We start from the raw sequence: 24,240 nt of genomic DNA, 5'->3' as shown, positions 1-24,240 counted from the left end.
ATTCTTGCGTTTTTTTATTTACATTTAAGTTAAAAAAAACTCATGGTGCACAATATGATATGCTAATATAACAGACATCCTCCATTGTTTAAGTTTTCACATGGCCTCGGTAACAGCGAGTACTCAGATCTCTAGACAAAAATTAAATTGAGCTCGACCATACATTTTATGATTTAAATAATCACCAACCCCTCTAGTTTAGATTCACCAAATCACGACAAGTGATCGAACACTTGGTGAAACTTTGAAATGGGGATCAATTTGCCAGCTTCATTGTTGTAGCACCTCTTTCCCCAACAGTACTCAAATGACAAAAACAAAATAGAGGGTATCAAATTTCCAGAGTAGAAACGAAGACATTTTAATCACATCATGGCTGGTTGGTGATGCAAGAAATTGATTAGCTTCTCATGATATGGTCAATGATAAACCAAGCAAATCACAAACAGTTCACAAATCAACATAAAAAAAAAAAAGAAGAAGAAGAAGAAACTATGCATACATATGCCAGCACTGAGTGTCATGGATAACAGTTGCAAATTAAAGAAAAAATAAGTGACCACTGTACATAGAGGGTGGCCATAAATAGAATCCAGTAAGATGGGAACATTCATCTGCATTCAAGCTGTTTCGCGAGCTTGCTTTCTAATCTACAAGGAAAGGCAGCAACTACAGGTTTGACAGACATAATCAACAATGAAGTTTCATGCCATACATGAAACCGAAAGGTCCAGCCAGGAGAATGATGAAACTCAAGGAAGTGAACCCAATGAGTGACGATCATTTGACTGTGCCTCCGCCTTCGAAGTTGTGTCATACATGTTCTTCAGTAAATCCTGGATTTTGCTATACATCATGTGGGAAGGGTCACTTGTTCCTGCACCGCTCTGTGACGCCCTTGTACTTTCCTGGAGCTTAATCTTTTCGAACAAATATTGTTTCTCAGCCTCAGCCTCATGCATTCTTTGCTTCAGGTACCTACTTGTATAATCCTCTTCTGACTTATCGCTCTTGGCAAGTGCAATTCTTTGAAGCCACTCAGCTTCTCGTCGAGCTTCATTGGCTTTCAGCTCAAACATGTCCGCCTCAGCCTGTTTGAGCCTCACAATATTTTCAAGCTCATCAATTTGTATCTTCTTTCTCTGCCTTTCCATCTTCAGTGCTGCCACTTCCCTGGCTTTATCCTTGAGCTCTTGCTCACAAGCATCAACAGCCAAGCGGGCTTTTTTTACCATCCGCATTTTCTCTTCTGCAACATTTTCCATCTTTTTTACAGCTTCCTGCACTACGTCTGCTATCCTGTTGAAAGCTTCCTGTGGGGATATCATCCTGCCACTTTCTTCATTCTCCTGAATCTTTAAGGGGTCTGACTCAAGTTCTGCGAAGGTAACAAAATTTTCATAAAATAAGTGTGAATCTCTAAAGTTAGTATTCCCAGTATCATGCAAAACGAAACAGAAACATGAAACTCCTTGTAAATAACTTTGTTGCAGGAGTGACTCGGAATCTAAAGACGTTGAAAAATAAGAGATTAATTTGTTCTATATGGAATTTGATGTTTACGTAGTTACAGAAGAAACAGGACAGCTATAAAAAAGATAAACAAAATTACAATTGCAGGTTGTATAGTAAAGTAAAGTCAAGCAATATGGCAACCTAAGTTTAGATGGCACAAACAAGTTGATTTGAAAAATTGCTGTTATCTTGTAACTTGGTATTTGGATTTGAAAAATGCTAGTCACGTTACTTCGGGAGTACACTAAGTCAATCTTGACATAAAAACATTAAGGATGACAAGAGTAGCACATAATTTGCATATTGAATTCAGAGGAAGAAACCAAATTATATGTTGTCGATCCACAGCAAATGACAATACTATGCAAGGTAAATTCATTTTGTTAATTGGCTTCTCTAAAAAAATTAAAATCACCGTATAAAACAATTTTCCCCCAAAACCAAAACAATTTTACCCCAAAACCACCACGAAAAGTGGAAAGATAGGATGTATTATCTAATATTAAATAGAGACAACGTCGCATCAAAATGTAAGGAAGGTTGTTAGAGGTAGACACCCTGTGAGATAAAATCCTCATTTTCCATTTCCCATCCCAACATCGAGATAGCATTCTTAAAGACAAATCCCATCGAATCCTACCAAGCCATGTGCAGTATGATTGATACAAAAACCACAAGAAGTGTGCAACATGAAAATATGAACAATCACTGGTTCACCAAGCTGAGTATTAGTAAACCTAGATCGTCTGTTTTTTTGTTCATTTCATAAAAAACCAGGCAAGAAAGAAAAAATATAAATGTAGGAACGAGCATAATTCACAATATAACCATGTGACAAAAGCTTACCTTGAAAGAACATTAAGATTACTTTACAAGCCATAGGTTCAGCTACCCCACTCTTCAATTTCTCAATGAGCTCCTCACACTTTCTGAACAATTTCTTGCCTCTATAATCCTCACTCCCACGGAAAATTCTACTCACAAAATCCAGTTCTCTAATTAAGGCATCCCTATCCCAAGTCGGCGCACAATGCTGGAATACATCTTTCACCCACCCTAATAATTCAGATGTCCTACTACAAGCTCTGCATCTGAAAAGCATCTCTGCTGAACTAGCTCCATTCTTCACACAAGGGCCCATGCCAATTTGTCCATTTCGAATAGCACAATCAGTGTGAGTCCAGTGAGAACACAAATCACACCCAATCCAGCGGCATGTGTTAACCTCAAAATCAAACTTTTGGCAGATTACACACATGCAAAGGTTGCAAAAACCATTTCTCTTTGCACACAATTCACATGCACAGTCCTCCGCTGGTAGTGCACTTCCACACGCTATGTTTCTGCACTTCTTGTACAAGAAAATGTCCATCAGCGAAGCTTGAGATAGACTGAGACTTGGATGCAAAAATGCCTGGATTCCAGTCTTTATAGAAACCAGAATTTCCAGCTGAATCCTGTGAGCCATAATCAGATTTTTCTCAGTCAAATCACTCCTACTTTGGACCAGCTTCTGCAGAAATAGAAATTCGTCTCTTTGCTGAGAACCACCCAACCCTTCCAGAAAAGCACGAAGTTCATTTTTAGACTTGTCTAAATACTCGTCTGGGAGATTCTGCATTTTTTCAGCTATGATTTCTATCCTTTCACTGGCCACATCCCGAAGAGACATTTTATCTGCATTTGAAATATGCCGGACTACAGAGTGCCCAGCAAAACCATTCTCTCTTTCTTTTTCCTTCTCCAGTTTCTTTGCTGTCAAAGCCTCAGCAGTGGGCCAAGTTTCTCGTGAACTGGCACTTTCCGTTGGGGATTCACGAACTAGCCCATAATTAGAGCCATGTTCCTGAAGATTTGGAGATCCACACGCATCTGGTGCAACTAATGAGAGAGAGGTCTGCAGAACTCCCCCAGGTTGCAGCTGTTGACGTGGAGGTAGCATTGAGGATTGGTTATTGAAATGAGAACCAGATGATGTTCCCATAACCTGAAGTAACAACAAGTGAAAATCACTTAACGACCTACAAGGACAAACAACAGTGTCTCCTCACTCACATCTTAATGCAAAACAATAATTACAATCTTCTAGGAAAGGATTGAATTGGCAAGCCAGTACAATCTCTGAGGAATAGGAAAACACAGATCGATGGAATGGATAAAAGTACAACATAAGAACTCAAGAACTACCAAGACCCGCAATTCTTTCATAACCAATCACCAATAGGTTCAACAGGTACAAATTACAAGCGGATGCATTTTGTGAAATTAAATTTTAATTTAGATATAGATCTCGAAAAAGTATAATAAAAATTCATTGAATCGCGAGTCCATATAACTCCAGAAGGCAAATCAAGTATATTGTAAGAAAGATAATAGAAATTCAGAAAAAAATATCTCCTACCTGTTATCCACAAAAAAAGGTAGCTTCGTAAAAAATGAATCTAATGGCTATTTAAAGAAAATATTTCTAGCACCAGAGATGAAAAATCCAATTTTACAACCAAACAAGCATATTTTCAGGATGAAGCTTTAGCAGACATAGATCAATTATTACATTACCGAGGTGGTAAATTTGTGCTTTCTCGACAGACCACCGTAAGAAGAAAGAAACTACCAAAAATTCAAAACAAAGAAGCTAAAATTACACGATTAAAGCTGAAACTGAAATCACAAAACAAAACGCGGGATTAGATCTAGGGCCAGCAAACATTGAAACAAAATAAATAAATGTCACTGAAAATGATCCATCTTCATACCTGAAACGAGGTAACTAGACGGAATTCAAACTCAATTCCGGAAATTGACTCAATATTTACCCCCTTTCCTCTTCGAAAACCCTAGCTCAGCTCAGCTAAGCCGTAACGTATATGGGACGGAGAAACACTTGACTAGCCTGAAAGTCCTATCGCTTTACTACCGTTTGGACCCGTCGAAGATGGAGCAAAAGCAGGAAGGTTGAAAATAATGATGACCGAAATGGTAAGTTTCCGGTAATAATCCGAATGGCGGGACCCATTTTTGCCAAATCTTCTGTCCTCGTTGACTTCTCTGATTCTGGCTATGGAATTTACCGTAAATTAAAATTAAAAAAATACTGGGAATTTGAGAAAATAACCTTTGATCAACTATTTTTTTTAAATGACTTCTCTAGTTTTATTTTTTAAAAATGAAATTTATAAAAATTAAAATATGAAGTAAATTAAATTAAAATAAAATATTAAAAAAAAAATTTTATCAATTAAAAATATTGTTGTAATTATAATATACTAAAAAAATGTAGATTTTGTATGCAATTTTTGCTAGTACAGATATGTATCATATATAATATTTTATGTAATATGCTTAAACTTAATAAAAGTGGTAAAAAAAATACTGTTATTAATATGTTCTAAAATAATTTGAAAACTTTTCAATCAAGTATCATTTTATATACATTTAGAAATTAAAAATAAAAATTAGGTTATTTATACTATCAAAATAATTAGATAAATTAATTAATTATTTAAAAGACATGCATCAGTGCATGGATGAAGCCTTGACCAACCTGATCAACTGTATTGAAACATTTTTAAAATATAAACTATATATATATATATCTCTGAAATATATCATTGTGATTATATGTCCGAATCTTTCGAGTTTAATTAGACCCTTTAACATGCATGACTGGCCAAGGAGCACGTGAGTATATATATTTTGAGCAAGTATTTTGTGACGTTTTCACAATTTTTATTTATGAGATGAATTAATTTTATTTATATTTACAATAAAAAAATAATATTTGAATATTGGTGATCCAAATAAAGAGATTCATCTTCTCATGAAAAAATTGACCGTGAAATCGTGTCACGTGAATTTTTGTGATTTTTTTTATATTAGATCGAAACTTTTACTTTATATAATTCTAGTTTTAAAATCGTATGAACTTCTCGACCGAAAAAGAGATTTTTTTTTCAAAAATAAATAAAATAAAATTATGACATCGTTTGTCAATTTTATAAAACGAAGTTCTAATTCAGTCTGATGTCTCATGAAAAAAAATTAATTTTATGTCAAAATTTTCAATTTTCCACTAAAAATATATGTATCAAATCGATCCTCTTACAAATATGAATTCGTGAAATCATTATATAAAATAACTATTATTTTATCAGGCCGGAACCGCGTTCCTTTCTAAAAGTTAATTTAATTATAACATGCCGGTGATAGTAAACTATAATTCCGGCCTCTTTATTTGGGCTAAAAATAAAAGGAAAAAAATATTACTCTTATTTTATTATTATTATTTTTTATTCTAGTATTCCACTTATTGTTGAAAACGAAATACATTGAATATTCTTATCCGGCTGGTGGGATTCAAAATGCAAGGCCCCCTAATTAAGTTCTGCGTGTTTTTGGATTTATAGCTGTATATATGATTAACATAAAACAGTAGCAACATCGTTCGTATTATAGCTGCATTAATTCATAGAAAGTAGAGGTTTATAATCTACGTTAGATCGGAGACATTAAGAGAATGTTTGCAGCTTCTAATTTTTTCAATTTTTTTTTAAAAAAATTCGTAATCATTTATTTTTAGAGTTTACATACATTACCTAAAACAGATATTAATTATTTAACGCTGATGCATGCATGCTCCAAACGTTGAAGTACTTTAAACACCAAGCATGTTTAATTTGTGTACTCCTGCAGTATCATATATTTATAGCAATCATTATTATATATATAATGGCAGGTTGACACATATATATAGCTAGAAGGGTAAAAAAAAAAAAGAAAGAAGAAGAACAAAACGATGAGTACTGAAGCCGTTTCACAGACGAAGAGAAGTATCCACATGATCCGAAGAACAAACCAAGGGTGCATCATTAAAACAAGATTTAGCAATATTAATTTTTGTGGGGATTTTCTTGATTTGTGAGTCGGGCCAAAGGGATAGAGAAAGCTGGCAATGTGGATTGGGAGGAAGAAACATGAGTTCGGAGCGTACGCATGATGTTCTTCTCGAGCGTGGCTCTTGATGTTTTATAATCATGAGTGGATCAGTACTGCCGCATGACTTTTCAGATTCTGATAATATCTTAAGGAGCTCTCTCTCCTGTCTCAGTTCTTTCATCTTTTCCAATTGCCGGAACCTTTCTTGAAGCAACGCAATGGAGGAAAGACCCACCGTGCCTCCTTTACCAACGTCATCACCTTCCGTCACCATGGATCGATCGATGTGTGTGTTTGTGTGTGTATATTTGTGAGATTAAAGAAAAATATAATCAGGGTTTTTGTTGTTTGAGTTTAAGCTAGCTGCTACGGGTTTTTCGGTTTAACATAGATATATATAGTGTTGGAGGATATATGTTGGGATTCTTTAGAAAAAAAAAAAAAGAAATTAAAAGAAAATCGTATGGGTATTTCAAGAAAAGAAAAGAGGGGGAGAATCGGCAATAAAAGCAGAAAATCCAAGAGGAAGAAGATGAAAGGCCAATCTTGCAAAGTATTAGTGGGGAGAGAGGCGCAAAGGAGAAAAGAGTTTTGGAGAAAAATCCAAGAGAGATGGTTAAATCTAGTACATTGGAAGGGTGTGTTTGGAAGAATAATAGGTTGTGTTGATGCTATGTGAGAGTGTCCTCAAAGGTCCCTATGCATGCTAAGAAGATGGTGCCTCTTTTAGTGGGTGCACATCAAGTTTTCTTTTCTTTTCTTTTTTTTGGCCCTTTTTCCTTTTCAAAACTTTGATAATTATGCAAGCTTGTCCTTCCCCCAATTTCAAGTCTTCTTATTAATTATACCTCTTTTTGAATACCTTTTTTTCTTTCCTAGTAATTCTCTGTACATTGTTCTTGGAATTTAGTGTTTGGAAGGATCCGTGATACCCCTAATCCACCGAATATTCATTTGAGTTAGTGATCTTGAGATTAATTTGTTTTAGCAAAATCTAAATGACTATGTCTAGCTACAACCATTGAAACAGAGCAGCAAATAATTTGATAGAATATATTCTTGAAGTATATATCTACAAATTCCACTCTTAATTCGAGCGTTGTGTGTTCCATAATGACGAATTAGTTATTAGTTAAAATATTGATATAATAAACTATAATTATTTTGTATCAAATTTCATGTACTAGCTTGGGAATGTGGAGCTGAAATCATATGTAAAAGTTTGAGTTTAATTGTTTACGTACATGATGTAAATTCATGAAAACTAATTAATTTTATCCAATTTTGAACCATTGTGAAGATATACACGTACATATGGTTAAACAATAATTTATAAAATAAATAAAGGGCCATATATGAATTTTGATATGCAATAATAAGATGGTGTGTGGGGAGCGGGCAGCAATGTACGTCAAGAAAAGATAAGATAAAAAAGGACAAGCTAGCATTCGAAGTGGGAATAATCTAAGGAGGTTATGATTCTTTGATTGAACCATAATAGTACTATGATACATAGAATATTTGAATTATAAATGAAAAAAAGGCTGTCCTAACATTCTCCTAGATACATATATCAATCGCCTTGATATTTGGAAAAACAACAAAACATTCTCTCTCTTTCTTAATTCATGTTTTTTTGTCTCCGAGTCATTGGAAGGGAATGGCATGCAGCTATGAAAGCTGCAGATGCCGCAGTTTGTGATAGGATGGTAGTCCCCCACCCCAACAACCACTATTCATTCGCGTTTTAATTGGAATGTCCAACTTTGGAAAATGGGCGCGCACTAGATATGTATGACACACGAGTCTATGTTATATCGGAAGTTATATTTACGATGAGTTATACAAAATGCTCGTGTGAACGTCTCGATGTAAAGCAAAACAGTATCGATGGATCTTGCAGTGAGATTATTGTGCAAACATTTTATACGAAAACAAAAAAAAAAAAAAGATAGTACTTTCAGCATAGACGACTCATCCTAGGTAAGGAGTGCATATGCAACGGACAGTTCGCATGTTTTCACACACCCATTAGGGTTTGTGTGTGTGTGTGGATGTGTTTGGTTGGAAGTTAATTGGGCGCATCTTTAGGGAGTCTTGTCACCACTCAGGTGTTTATATGTTCATAATTATTATTATGTTGATTGTTGTATGTATGTACTTCAATTCTCAGGTTTCAAATTGTATGTATTTTATTGTTTGGTTTCATCATATCTAAGTTTATATTATATATTATATATATAAAGATTTGTTTATCTATTATGGTGACATGCATATGATTCTTAGCTTTGGAATATGAGATTTTGATAGGCATCGGTAGACGTTTGAAACTCGTGCGGACCTCATGTCATCTTACTCCTCTATATTATATAGAGAAAATTACTTTTTTTGGTTCGGTATATTTGTCATTTTGCGATTTCGGTCCTCTATATTTTCAGATTTCAGTTTTAGTCCTCTATCTGTATTTTTTTTTGTGGCAATTTTAGTCCCTTTTCTGATGTGGCGCTGATGTAACACCAATGCAGTGCTGATGTGGAGCTGACGTGTACAGTGACACGCAAGCATTTTCAAAGAAAAAACTGAAATTGCCAAAAATCAAAACATGCAGGACTAAAACTGAAATATGAAAACATAGAAAACCGAAATCGCAAAGTGACAAACATACAAGATCAAAATTGCAGTTTTCTCTATTAACATGCATTTATAATAATATTCGTTTCAAATTGTTTAGTCAGTGCATGTATGTTTTGGTGAGTATATATATCCTAGTTAAATTACATCTATTTATTTGTTTGGACTACTTTTGAGTACTTTCCTAAATAGGAAATCCAGGCTAGCCACCTATATGCCATGCTGTATTGATGATAATGAAGATGATTAAGGCATTAATTAATTACGGTCACTTTATAAATTCATATACGGGTTGTCATCGAAAATTAATTAATGATCTCTATTCTAAAAAAAAAGTATATCTTTATTTAAAGATATCTTAAATTTCACTTAAATGTTCCTCCTTCCATATCAAAATTTTGACCCATATATTCGACAATTATCGTATTGGCTCCTCAGGCCATGCAAATGCAATAGAAAGAAGGTTCAAAATGTTGATGAAAATAAATACACAGGATTTCTATAACAAAATGTGTACATATTCCAATAATTTAACTTCTTGTTTAGGAACATTTGTTTGTGCGGCACGATGACTTTGTCTTCGCGTACACCTTTTCAATTTGAGTTGGTTTCTAGATCAGAGATCGAGATATATGCACAATTTCTTTCTTATTTTTAAATCTTCCTTTTATTCAATATATATATATATATATATATATATATATATATATATATAGGGCCGATCCTAAAGGTTTTTAGGCCTGAGTAGATCTTTTTTAAAAAGGGCCCTTAAATAACTTAAATAAGCATAATATGTGTTAACGTTTTTTTAGTTCCATGTTAATCTTTTCAATTTAAATCAACAAATTTAAGAGAATATAAATAACTAAACAATACTAATTCAAACTATTTTTTTTTTGAAACAAAGTACTTATTGATATCTCCAGCTTAACTTCGAATTTGTTATTCAATATTTAGCGTTCTTTTTCTTTTTTGAAACCCCGACATGTACTTAGGAGGTATCATAAACCTAAGAATTTAACAATTCAATGAAAATTTTAATAAATAAATCACACAGAGAAATTATATACACCTCTTCTTCATTGAAAATTTAGAAAAAATAAATCATAATTTTCAACTCACATCAGATTTCCTAACCATAATTTATATCATGTGATTGGAGAACTAATCAGAAGTTGAACTAAAATATCACAACTATTCTTCAATTTCCTTTGTGACAGTGTATTACCGAGAAAGAAAGAAAAGAAATTTTTTCATACCAAATCTTGCTAATGACTTCTTTTGGAATCTGAGTGACTATATGGTATATATGGACAATCAAATTCACAGTTTTCAATTATCATTTTTTTATGAAAAATATAATCATTGTTACCATAAAACTAATTCAAACATTTCATCAAGCAATTTACGTACAATAATTCAAACGTTTCATTCAAATAATTATACATTAATCCATTAAAATATCTCTATATCTAAATCTAGTTATGAAATAATCAAATAAACAAAAAAATTAGGAAAATATAAAGCACGAGAGAATTGAGAAAAAAAAACCTTCGAAAGAAATATAATTCCTGTCGTGAAATTTGAATATCTAATTTTTTCTACCGAATCGCTGACTTCCGTTTAGCTTTGGAAAAGGCTGGATAAATAAATTTTGATTGAGCTATAATAGTTCTCTCTATACTACTAGATTTTTAAAAAAGATTATGGGCCCCCAAATTTATTGGGCCTGAGTCAATGGACTCTTTTGACTCACTAATATATATATATATATATATATATATATATATATATATATATATATGTGTGTGTGTGTGTGTGTGTGTGTGTATGTGTATGTGTGCGCGCGCACGCGTTTGTGTGATTTGAATCACCGTACCTTTTTTAATTAAAAATAATCATCGTATAAATTTTTTATATATATATTTTTATGCACAAAATTAACATATCATCGAAAAGAGTATGATTGACGATAACTTATTTTCTAAAGCATGCTTGTATGAACGTCTTTGTTTAACTTTTTCCGTTGATTCCAAGTTGTACATGAATTTCAAATTCCTCATGCTCACTTAAAGTCATGCATTTGACCCATATAATCAAGGAAGTGTTTGTAAAAATTATATTTTTGTAGAAGTGATTAAATTTATACATTATAAAAAAATTAAGAAAAATCAAAAGTTAGTAGTGTTTGGAAACAAATTTGAAAATCTAAAATTCAAAGTTTGATAGTGTTTGATAAATAAATAATTAGAGTAATTTTAACATTGATATTTTTATTAGAATCACTTTTGGAGAATTATAATCACCATGTCCATATTACTAGCTTTTGGATTTCAATTAAGTTAACAATAATCTAACGCATAATTTGGATTTAAAAAACACACAAAAGTGATTTTTAAAGCCACTAACAATCACATTTTTTAGTGATTGCAAACACTCCCTAATTATGACCCACAATATATGTATCATATGTGTACCAATTAACTCAATCCAATAATTAATATTTTGATTTCAATTAAATTAAGATAAGTTAACGCATAATTTGGGTTTAGAAAACACACAAAAGTGAATTTTTCAGCCAAATCTAACAATCACTTTTTTTAATAATTGCAAACACTCCCTTATTATGATCCAATAATTTTAACGCATACGTGTACCATTTAACGCGATCCAATAATTAATATTTTGATTAAATAAAATAATTTAATTTTATAATCAGGGAGCACCCAATAAGGAATAACTAATTAATAGTAGTAGCTATGAAATCGAAATTTTTTGGTCTTATAAGGCGCACTCGGTGGGCATTGAAAAACATTTTAATCATTTTGGGTTATTATTATTATTATTATTATTATTATTATTATTATGGGTACTGCTACGTGTACACATAGTCTTACACGTTGGGTTACACATGAGACTTAAAATTACATGATTATCCTTGCACGCATTTTTGAAAGATTTTTTCCAAATAAAATGCAAGGATAATCATGTAATTTTAAGTCTCATGTGTAACCCAACGTGTAAGGCTCTGTGTACATGTAGCATTACTCTTAATTAAATATCTGTATATGTGAAATGAATCGACCTGATTTATATTTATATTGAAAATAATATTTTTAACTTTAAATATTATATTTTTTTAATTAAATCATCTCATAAATCAGATTTGGTTAGAAATTTGCTCATAAACTTATTTTTTAAATATATATAAATATAAATATTTGATATCCCATGTTCACAATTTTATACCATGATCACAAACACCAAATATTTAACTGTTGGAGATTGGCTTGATTTGGATAGATTTAATTTTTATGCTCCCTGTGGTTCATGAAAAATTGACTTAATTTAACTCGTTTTGAAAACTCTAGATAGAGATAAATATTATGATACATATCAAATCTGGAAACTCCATAATACGATATGATTAAAAATTAAAAATATGTAATAGATTCTCGTGCAAAATAAAAGAGTCAACGGCTAATCAAAGGCTTGGAGTTCATAATTTCATTGATAATATTCAAAATAGTTCCGTAAGTTTGTTTGTTTTGTGATTTGGTCCTATAAATATTCAATTTTGGGTTTTGGTCAAGTAAGTTTAGTTATATTTTGGTTTTTAGTTCTTTTTCATTTAAACAATGTTTTTATAACCGAACTGGTGATCAAACCGATTTAACTTAAAAAAACGATCCAACTTATTGGACTGTTTTAACCAGACGGTCAGATCGAAAAACCGTTTATATAATATAATATAATTAATTATATACTTTAAATTATAAAAACCTAAAAAAATTATATAAATAGAAAAAATATATATATTTATCGTAGTTTGAAAACTAAATAACTATATAAATATATTCAAAAAATCATAAACTCTAATATTAATAAATAATATTTTTAACGAAGAAAAAAAATTCAAATAATCATGTATACATAATAAAATATTAAATTAAGATTTTAAAATAAAAAAAATTCAAAAAAAAATCGAAAAACCAATTTTTCGGTTCTTGACCAGTTCTGTCGGTTCAATCGTTAAAACGGTTTTTGGGACTGTTTCGGATCAAATCAGTGATCGGTTCCGGGTCGAACCGATTGAACCGGTCGGTACAGTCCTGTTTTAAAAACATAGCATTTAATTGTTGATTTCACAACAGACACATCATCATTTCTCGATGCCACTTAAGAATTTTAGCTGTCACGTCAGTATTTTCTGATACTACGTCAACACTCTATGAAGAAAGGACTAAAAATCAATTATAACTTAACTTATAGGACCATGCAAAACCCAAAATTAAATACTTACAGGACCAAAACACAAAATGGACAAATTACACAACCATTTTGACTATATTCCCTTTCATTAAAATTCGTCAAACAATCTAAAACTACAATTATCAGCCCTTTCAAATAAAATAATTACAATGTCAACCCAAATACAAGTATGTAAATTATATCCTTCACGATTTTTTTCCTCTAAACTAAAATCATATATATTATAAATCTTTCATGCAAAATTCAAATAAAAATCTATAGGTGATTAAACAAGATTTGAATTATACATACGAATAAGTAATTTCAACGAATCTAAAATACTACTACCAAGGATAAGTATATATAATTTATTATTTTAAGGGTAATGCTACATGTACATTGAGGGCTACACATTGGGTTACACATTGCACTTGAAATTACATGATTATTCTACATGTATTTTTGAAAGATTTTTTTCAAATAAAGTGCATGGATAATCATGTAATTTCAAGTGCAATGTGTAACCCAACGTGTAGCCCTCAATGTACATGTAGCATTACCCTTATTTTAATTATAACACTTCTAATAGAACTCCAATTAATTAAGCTTCGCGAAAATTTAGCTAGAAATTTTTCGTGGAGAAAAGACAAAAACAAAATCTTTACAATATATAAATATATATAATTTAATTTATGAGAAAAAATAGGATGAAATTAAAATCTTTATATCATACATATATAACTGAGACATGCATTCCTCTATCTGTTTCCTACACGGGTATGGATTTCAACTGGTATTAGGAATGGAGCTCCTATGATAATTATATATATACATTATCATCACTTTGCTTCATATTGAACCCACTTCTCTATACGTACGTCTAATTAATTATCCGCTAGTACTTTGTATTTGCATGCATGGAAAACTCGGTTTCAAAAGCATCCCATCGTTCAGATTCAGTAGTAGAACCCGAGATGGGTCCGAGCCTACAAGTTGGAGATGAGTTTGTTGCAAATTTCGAATCTCTCGTGTTGAGTAACGACGAAATACGTACGCCACGGATGGTGAAAGCTCCAAGAGCGTCGTGAGTAGATCGTTAACGACTCAAACAACCTCTGATGATCAGACTCGAAGTTTCTTGAATGACTCCATCACGAAGTTTATAGGTGCAAACTCGGTTGGTACTTATGGAAATATAGGGGGATCTCATCATGACGCGAGTGGAAGTAAAGGCAAATAATTCAAGCAACTAAAAATACGATGCCTTTGATTTTTTATAATCCCGTGTGTTTTTGTTTTTGAGTTCATAAGATATATTGTTGAATTGTTATTTATAGGGAATGTTGTAATTTGCGAGAATCGACCGACCAATGGAATCAAAATCAATGAACCAAATTATGGCAATTATTCTTATGCATGTACACGAGTTATTAAAGATTTAGGCGGCCCTCTTTTGGATTAATACTTATAAAACGTTTTTATTAAAGTGTTTTTTTTAAAAAAAAATCTATAAAATTGTTTTTAAAATAGTAGTCGAAGACGAGATATTTCTTCTTAATTTGGAGCGTTTCAAATTAGCTATTTTCTTGAACGTTGTTTCTGCAGGGGGGAATAATATTTCAACGAATGTCGGAGTAATTGGACGTCCAACCAGAAAAGTGGAGATGGATTCTCTTGATCACGAATCATAACCAAATATTGGTCATACTGAAACAAGGAACACTGATGATATTCATGATAATCCACTCTCCTCTAAAGATCCAATTCTCGAGCTCCCGACGATTCGAATCGGAGGGATCCAAATCCATGGACTTCCCACAGCTTATGAACACCATACAATGACAACACAGTCTAGGAACTATGTTTTGCAAGAAACTTCGGGAAACTATAATCAGAGTCAGAGGCCGACAAGGCGTCCACGGATATCGTTTTCTCAACTCCGAGGCTCTTTTCTTGAGATGATGATTACGAACGACAGAGTTTCTCATTTCGACCAACTTCTTGAGGAATGCGGAGATGAGCAGCTGGAATCCCTCGTCCAAGAACTCTTGCTCCAGAACGCTGCCCGCTTCATAGATGCAGCATTCATTAAAGAGGGGTGAGCAAGCTATTCTTAGACCTTTTGTTTTTTTTTAAAGAAAAAAAAAATTAGAATGAATAATTTTCTTGTCTCTCTCTGTTTTTCCATATGGCTTCCTGTTTTGGCAGATCAAATTCAATCAATAAACTGATCAAGAGGATCAAGAAAACAATTCACGCTTACACTTTAACGGAGCTGTTGTCATTAAGATTATATGATCTGATGACAGATCATACGGCCAAGACAGTGATAACACAGTGCCTAAATCAATTTGAAAGCAGACCAAATGAGGTAATTACATCTGCAAAAAAAAATTTGGATGGTTGAATATAGAAATTTAAATATTGATCCCATTCATGATATTAATGTAAATTAATTGATTTCATGTTTTGGTGGAGATTTCAGGTTCTTTATCAAACGGTGATGGCTAATGCTTGCGACTTGGTTATACACCAAGTAGGATGCAGATCGTTGAACGAGTGCATCAGCACTATTTTTGGCCAACAAAAACTTGCACTTCTAGGAATAATTGCAAGTCACGCATTGTTCCTATCAAATGACCGATTCGGGTAATTAACAAATTACAATCTGAATAATCCTACTTTTGTGTTTATAACATTAAATATGCATGGCTAGTGATTGTTGATTCTTCTTATTTTTTATTTTCCTAGGAACTATATTGTGCAACATGCAATGCTACTTGGTGATAAAGTCGTGACACCATATATCTTGCGTCGCCTCAGTGGGCACTTCATACAGCTATCCCAAGAGAAAGGGGCAAGTAATGTGGTCGAGAGATGTGTCGAGTCTTCACGCCTTGGGACATGTGTAGTTGTCACAAAAATTTTACAAAGCCCGTCAGCTCCTTATGGACTTGCTCGACATCCGTATGGTAATTACATAATTCAGGTCGCCTTGAAGCATCTCAGGGTAATGCTTGGTTTATTGTTATCTACATAGTTGCTAAAATGCCAATACTTGTATAATATCTTCTCCAAAATTGACTATGTGCCCTCCTTCTTGCAGAAACACCAAATCCAGTCCCTTTATTTGCATCTTGTCAAAGCTCTCGCGCCTCATTTCTTGCGGCTTCAATGCAATGCTGGTGGAAAAAAGATTCTTGATCTCATCTCGAGTGGTTTTGAGATCCAACATCAAGGCTGGCCAGAGTTTTAGTCAACGCAAACTGATGTAAACTTTTTAATGTTCATGTATATATGTTGTGATAGACTGATTACTATCGAAACTTTTGGTTGATCGATGTATTCCGTACTGTTTAGTTTTTTTATGATTTGGGCTATGAATACTTGTCATGATTTTTGTGTTTTTTCACATTTATTAGGTGATTGTTATATTTTACTATTGTGTCTGTGATGCTACGCTTTTTTTTTTCTTCATGCAATCAAAATTGAAATCACCCTTTCTTCAAAGCATAACCGTTAGGATACTGAAAAACAAATAAAGAAAGATTTATGGGGCTATGACAATGTTATATCAATTATAACAATCTGGGAAAACATATCCTAAGAGTAGAGCCGTCAATTTGGGTTAGGCCCGCCGGGTCGGCCCGGTCCGCCGGGTCGGCCCGGTCCGCCACATAATTTAAGTGGGTTGGGTTGATATTTTTTCAACCCAACAAAAAGTGGGCCTAGATGGGCCAACCCGCCAAGGCCCGCGACCCGCGCGGGTTGGCCCGCGGGCCTGGAGGATTATTAATTTATTTTTATTTTTATTATGATATATGTATTTTTTTAATAAAAGTTATGAATTTTTTTTGTATTAATTACTTTATATAAAATTTACACACATGAAATCAATAATTTAAATTTTTATTAATATATTTTTATTAATATTTATTTATGAAATGATATTTATAATTAATTATAATTTTATTTATTTATTTTTATTTGTCGTGAGCTAACCCGCGGGCCGGCCCGCCTAACCCGCAACCCACCTTGGGTTGGGTTGGGTTGAGGATTTTTGGCCCGCCATGGGTTGGCACGTTTGACAGCTCTACCTAAGAGGATTAAACCTGAACACAAGTGGATCCCGACAGTTTAGTTTTCAACTTCTGGATAAAATTGAAGCCTTCATAAACGACACCTAGATTTAGCAAAATCATTATCCATCCCACATAATACAGCCTTAATTCACATAAATATCCCATGTAATGGAAAAAATGGCATCCTACTTTGTAATCACTTTGGTTATACAACATATCCTTTACAACCTTATTAATCACTTCTCAACTTGCATAATTGGCAGTGGCACAATAGTTGGTTTGGTTCTGCACCAGCAACAAGTATTGTGTTAGTCTCCTCTGACTTCTTCTTAAGTCAAGATAGCCGGCTTACTTGATACATTATATCAAGCAGGTAACTTCGTTACATAAACAAACAGCAGAGTGAAATCTATGAAGAAATACTCCAAAGCTCCCTCTGCCAAAGCTGGATGAGCAAAAACTTGCATCAAATCACATTATGAAGGGATTGAACATAAAATATGGAGAACAAAAGGCTATTTCTTATACCGGCTGGAAATATGATTCCTCAACTGGCTATTTTGTTATATTTTTACCTCAAAATGTTGTCATCTAATCCAGAATCTACTAGTCTTTCTTCCCACCAATGTTAGCAGCTTTGATGTAGATGTTATATAGGTCTTCAAAAAACTGAGCTTTGTCAATACTAATAACCTCTAGCTGTTATTATGTAAACATGAAGTTATTAAACCAAATAGTACCATATATCATGGGAACACTTGCTTCTTTAAGGTTCAAAGAATTTTTTTTTGAGAAGTAGGTTCAAAGAATTTTAAGTCATGCTTTGTGTCCTACTTTTCGAGGGGACAAAATCATTCCCTTCTCATCAGATAGCAAATCAAGGTGTAATCATATGTAAATTAACTTTTTATTACCTAAAGCAGACATGATCCTCAGATTTTAAAAAAAATTAGAATGAATATTTTTCTTGCCTATCTCTGTTTTTGGGAAAAAAATGGAACTAATTTTCGTGGGATTATATCATACTTATGGCTTCCTGTTTTGGTATATCAACTTCAATCAATAAACTGATCAAGAGGATCAAGAAAACAAATCATGCTTACACTTTAAGGGAGCTATTTTCATTAAGATTATATGATCTGATGACAGATGATACGGCCAAGCCAGTGATAACACTGTGCCTAAATCAGTTTGAAGCATACCAAATGAGGTAATTACAGCTACTAAAGAAAATTTGGATGGTTGAATATAGAAATATTGATCCCATTCACGAGATTAATGAAATTAATTGATTTCATGTTCTGGTGGACATCTCAGGTTCTTTATGAAACGGTGATTGATATTGTTTGCGGCCTGGGTATACACGAAATAGGGTGCAGATCGTTGAACGAGTGCATCAACACTATTTCTGGCAAACAAAAACTTGAACTTCTCAGAATAATTGTAAGTCACACGGTGTTCCTATCAAATGACCGATTCGGTTAATTAACAAATTAAAATCTGAATAATCCTACTTTTGAATTTATAACATTAATATGCATGGCTAGTGATTGCTGATTCTTCTTCTTTTTTTTTTTTTTTTTCCTTTTCCCAAGAACTATTTTTTTTCCTTTTCCCAAGAACTATGGTGTGCAACATGCGTGATAAAGTCATGAAACCATATATCCTGTGTCGCCTCAGTGGGCACTTCATACAGCTATCCCAAGAGAAAGGGGGCGAGGAATGTGGTCGAGAGATGTGTTGATCAGTCTTCACGCCTTGGGACATATGTAGTTGCCACAGAAGTTTTACAAACCCCGTCAGCTCCTTATCGACTTGCTCAGCATCCGTATGGTAATTACATAATTCAGGTCACCTTGAAGCATCTCAAGGTAATGCTTGGTTTATTGTTATCTACATAGTTGCTTAAATTTCAATACTTGGGTAATCTTCTCCACTACGAACTCTCCTTCTTGCAGAAACACCAAATCGAGACCCTTTATTTGCATCTTGTGGAAGCTCTCGAGCCTCATTTCCGGCGGCTTCAATGCAATGTAGGTGGAAGAAAGATCCTTGATCTCATAACGAGTGGTTTTAAGATCCAAGATCAAGGCTGACCAGAGTTTAGTCAATGCAAACTGATGTAAACGACCTAATTTTGTTGTGTGTTAGTTTTATTTGTTCCGATGAGGAGTTTGTTTAGGTTCATGTGAGGAGTTTTTAAGGTTCATGTATGCTGTGATAGACCCGGTTACTATTGAAGATTTTGGCTGATCAATGTATTCGATACTGTTTAGTTTTTTTTTAATGATATGGGCTATGGATACTTGTCATTATTTTTGTGCCTTTTCACATTTATTAGGTGATTGTTATATTTTACTATTGTGTTTGTGATGCTACGCTTTTTGTTTCTTCATGCAATTAAAATTGAAATTACACTTTCTTCAAGTGTTGTATGATTGTTGTTGGTCAAAAATTAATTCTTTTTAATAGATTATGAGTAACGATGTACACCTGGATTTTATTGGCATTCCATTATAAATTGTACAAAATTAGCTGTTCTAACAAGTTCACCTGCAGTCAAGTGATTTTGAGTGCCTAAATATATAAATGACTTGCTAAGAGAATTTGTAGAGAGATAAAGTCTAATTGTTAGTTGAGTGAAAAATAAATTGGTTAAGTTCTTTAATTTGTTGATTTACGAATGAGTTCCTACACCTCTATTTATACATGTTTCCTAACATCTAAATCCTTCAAATGTATTTTGCACTACTCTACATCAAAGATTGTTCTAGATTTTCATAAATTTATATGAGTGTTGTATAATAGTCTGGATTTTCTCCAAAGTTTCCACATCTTGTTACAATGCCTTGAAAACTTCGAGACCTAACTTTTTCTACAACATTCTAGATCATTCCACAAGTTCTTATAATATTCAAGTCGTGTCCTTAATGTTCTAGATCCTTGTGCACGAACCTAATTCCTCCATGTCCTTTTTACAGTTCTCTAGAACAATCCTTTGGCTTCAATGGGTTGTTAGAGTATATTCAAGATATTGTAGCCATCAACTCTCTGTGACAAATTCGCCAAATTACTCGCGCGCGCGTCGAAAATTCTAGGCAGTGGCATTATCTCGAATAAATCATAAATTTGCGAAATTTTTTTTATAAGAATTTAATGCATCTTATTTTGTTAACAGAATATGTTACTAAATAATTTTAAAATTCAATTTAAAATAAATAGTTAAGAAAATTTCATCAAAAAATGGAGACTACATGTTTGGTCTTGTTATTTGTGCTTTTTCATCTTTGGTCATGTTAACAATAAATTTGTATGTTCAGTCTTGTAACTTGCAAGATATTTTTTTCCAATTTTGGTCATATTACAGTTTTTTTTCCATTTGTAGTCATGTGACTAGCTAGTATATTATTTTTATTTTTGATAATTTAACTTGTATAATATTTTTATTTTTGATCTTTTCTTTATCTTAGTCATGTATGCCGCTCATAAAATACCGAAAATGAAATCAAATATAAGTTAAATTATAAAATTTAAAACAATATATAATTTATTGGACTAAAATTGAAATTTATTGTAACATAATCTGTAGTAACCCAGATTCCATTTTAAGATAATAAAATGATAATCATGGTTAAGGGTCCAATCATGGTTAAGGGTCCAGTCTAAACTGCTGAACTAGCTGAACTGCAGCTAGGGAATATGAACAGCTAGGGAAATTAGAGTAGCTAGGGAAACATGAGCAACTAGGGAATCTGCTGCTAGGGATTCTACGGTTAGGGAATTTCGTTAATAAAGAAGTTTGAAAAGCTGCTAGGGAACCCTGACCAGCTGCTAGGGAATCCCGAACTGCTATTAGAGAAGCTGAACCCTCAAGGACAGGCAGACAGGTGTGTGGACACTTGCATGAGTGACAGTTGGCGCCTAAGCATGAGGTGTCAAAAATGGTAATGACTCAGCTCAAGCATTTGATACATGGCGTGCATACAGGAGCTCGAACGTCTCGACATCGGCTCGAGAATCCCGAACACTCCAAATTTTTTGTCTATAAATAGGAACTGAGGGTTCAGATAATTTCACACCACTTCCATCTCACTTCATATTTCTGCTCGAGAAAGAGTAGCTCGGGAGTTTGGGAAATAGTAGCTCGGGAGTTCGGGAAGGAAGAGCTCGGGATAGGACCAAGAGGCCAGGTTTGGTCGGTCTTGACCAGGTGTGTGAGGCCTCGATTCTAAACATCTAATCTCGGAATTAAACAACAATAGGGCATTCAAGATCCAAGATTAAAAGTAATAATTTTTTTTTTAAAACAGTGCTCGCTCGATCGGTAGAACTTTACCGATCGAGCGGCCCATCTTAACCAAGTCTCTGCCGAGACTTACAAAAGCCAGCCGCTCGATCGGTAAAAACTTATCGATCGAGCGGAAGCACAAATCCAAACTTCCTGGCTCAAAACAGGGGTGCTCGCTCGATCGGTGAAAGTCTGCCGATCGAGCGAGACACTCTGCCCAGAAAAAGTTGGTTTTTCTTATTCAAAATCAATCCTCAACTCTTCCAAACATACAACAACAACATGTATAAATTCATTCAGCATGCAATAACAATACCAGGTAGTTCTAAAGTCATACATTCAACCAACTATTAGAACATGCTTCAATCTAGTTTGAACTTATACAACTACAAAAAGGAGTTCGAAAACGTAAACGACTCTTAAACATCAAAGCCTCACTTCTATCATCTCAACCACCTAGCCATGCTGCCTCTGACTCGGTCCTGCCCCACCTGTTGCCAAGTACACATACAAACAAAGACAACAGCCGGATAATCCGGTGAGAATATAATTCCCAGTAAAAGAGACAATCATGCAGTATCAATCAAACATATCAATCATGATACGCAACAAATCCATCTTATATATCAACTTCAGATATAAATCACGTCAAGACATGTATGAATTTCCAAATATCTATCACCTCAAGATCAATTCAAGTAATTCATCCAATTACTGGAGTAAAATGATATGCATGTCTTTAAAACTTCTGGATTATCAGACTCAGATAATCAAATGGAATTCTTCTTTCTTTCTTTCTTCGGTTTGGGATCCCGAGGTTAAAATATCCAACAATCACACCGAACTCCCCTCTCGAGGTGGACGAGGCATATTTTAATCCTCTAGACTCCAGAGCATTATAGAGAGTTTGTTTGACAAGGTATAAAATCTCCAACCAGGTCACTCAACTACAATCTCTAGATCGTCTAATCAAATTGAAATGAATCAAGGCTCAATATGAATGCACATGTCATCTCATGCATTCTAATATCATTTCAATCATCAGTTCATATAAGCATTCAATCATGCTTTCATTCATCAATTCAAATAATCATTCAAACATGATTTCGTCAATATAAATGCATATATAATCTCATGCATTCAAATAAACATTCAAATATGATTTCAAATAAGCATTCAATCATGCAAGTATGTGATTTTTTTGGAACACTCGAATAAAGTCTAATTCGAGTTAATCGTTCAATTCAATTCTAAGTCGTCTTTTACCTTATTTTCTTCGAAGGTACTGAAATCTGAAAATAAATAATAAGGATAATAATCAATATCCAAACAAATTCATTCGAAACTCAATCAACTTCTTCAATCGATAAATAAGAAAATCGATACTATACCGACTTCAATCTTCCAACTGACCAAAGCTGCTACCTCGCAACTCTGCTGACTTCAATTCAATCTATCATAAGAAGTCAATAGGATCAATATCAGCATCCAAAAGCTCAATCAAACTCGATACGATCAAAATATTGAACGATATCCAAAACTCAAACTGACGGCATAACGGCTATAAACTGATCAAACCGGAAACGCAGACAGCAAGATATCAATTCAATAAACTCATAATCATCTCAATATCATCAAAACCATTCAAATCCTTCAAATCTAAAATCTCCAATTTCGAAATAATCTTCCAAAAATCAAAACAATTCCGAACGACGCTCTATTTCAAAACCGACAGATAATAAACGATCAGAACTCTGCCAAGATCAACATACTCCAAACTCAATCGATTCTAACAACATCCGAAAATAGAAGTCTAGCTGATCGAAGAAAAACTTACTATAGAACGAAGCTCTCGCAGTCGTGATCGCTAATCTGCCTTCAGAAATAAATTCCAACGGACGGATCGAGCTCGGGGAGAAATCTGAAAGCTTGAGAAAGCTTGGAGTCGGATCTAATGGAGGAAGAGGCGATGGAGGTGATGAAGAGTGAATAAAATCAAGTCAAACATGCTTAAATATCTAACAAATCCAATATTTGCATTTTAGTCCCTGAAAATTTCAAAAATTACATTTTAGTCCCTGATCAAAATCGAATCGGCCCTCGACTTCTAAAATCTCTGATTATCTCAAATAACATCCATTAAGATAATTTTGGGGCGTTACAATTCTCCCCCTCTAAGAATCGATTTCGTCCTCGAAATCAATCACTGTTCTATCACAAGGTCGAGGATAAAGTCAAAGGACTGCAATAAAAATTTACATCTCGGAACTAAGTCCAGAATCTGCTTCCAATCAAACTCTGAATCGTTCGTCTCAATTAATTCGACATCTCAATCAATCAGAGAAGTCAAAACTCTAGTCGAATACTTCATCAACACTTCGTCCGTCTATCAAAAGTCAACTCATCGTCGTCAGAAAAATCTTCTAAACTCAGTCACAATTCGAATCAAAAGTAGTTGAAATCGACAACAAAATTCTCTTCAAATTCTATGCCGAAAGGACAATGCATCAAGGATCTCAGTCTAAACTGACAGATTTC

At 33.6% G+C, this 24,240-nt stretch overlaps 1 protein-coding gene across 2 annotated transcripts; it reads right to left on the bottom strand.

The window, feature by feature from the left end:
- Positions 1–480: 480 nt before the first annotated feature.
- LOC140861130 (OBERON-like protein) lies at positions 481–4,453 on the bottom strand. 2 transcript variants are annotated; one of them, XM_073264141.1, is made up of 3 exons: positions 4,272–4,453; positions 2,362–3,536; positions 481–1,378 (listed from the first exon to the last, which is right to left on the bottom strand). In XM_073264141.1, exons 2-3 carry the CDS (start codon positions 3,497–3,499, stop codon positions 753–755), a joined length of 1,764 nt encoding a protein of 587 aa, XP_073120242.1. In that variant the 5' UTR covers positions 3,500–3,536; positions 4,272–4,453; the 3' UTR covers positions 481–752. The 2 variants fall into 2 exon arrangements, with proteins under 2 accessions (XP_073120242.1, XP_073120241.1); XM_073264140.1 differs by having other exon boundaries at positions 2,362–3,502; positions 4,272–4,452.
- Positions 4,454–24,240: the final 19,787 nt, after the last annotated feature.

The sequence above is a fragment of the Henckelia pumila genome, chromosome 4 (assembly GCF_033568475.1).
Source record: "Henckelia pumila isolate YLH828 chromosome 4, ASM3356847v2, whole genome shotgun sequence".
Lineage (NCBI taxonomy): Eukaryota > Viridiplantae > Streptophyta > Magnoliopsida > Lamiales > Gesneriaceae > Henckelia > Henckelia pumila.
This window is presented reverse-complemented; position numbering and strand designations above follow the sequence as displayed.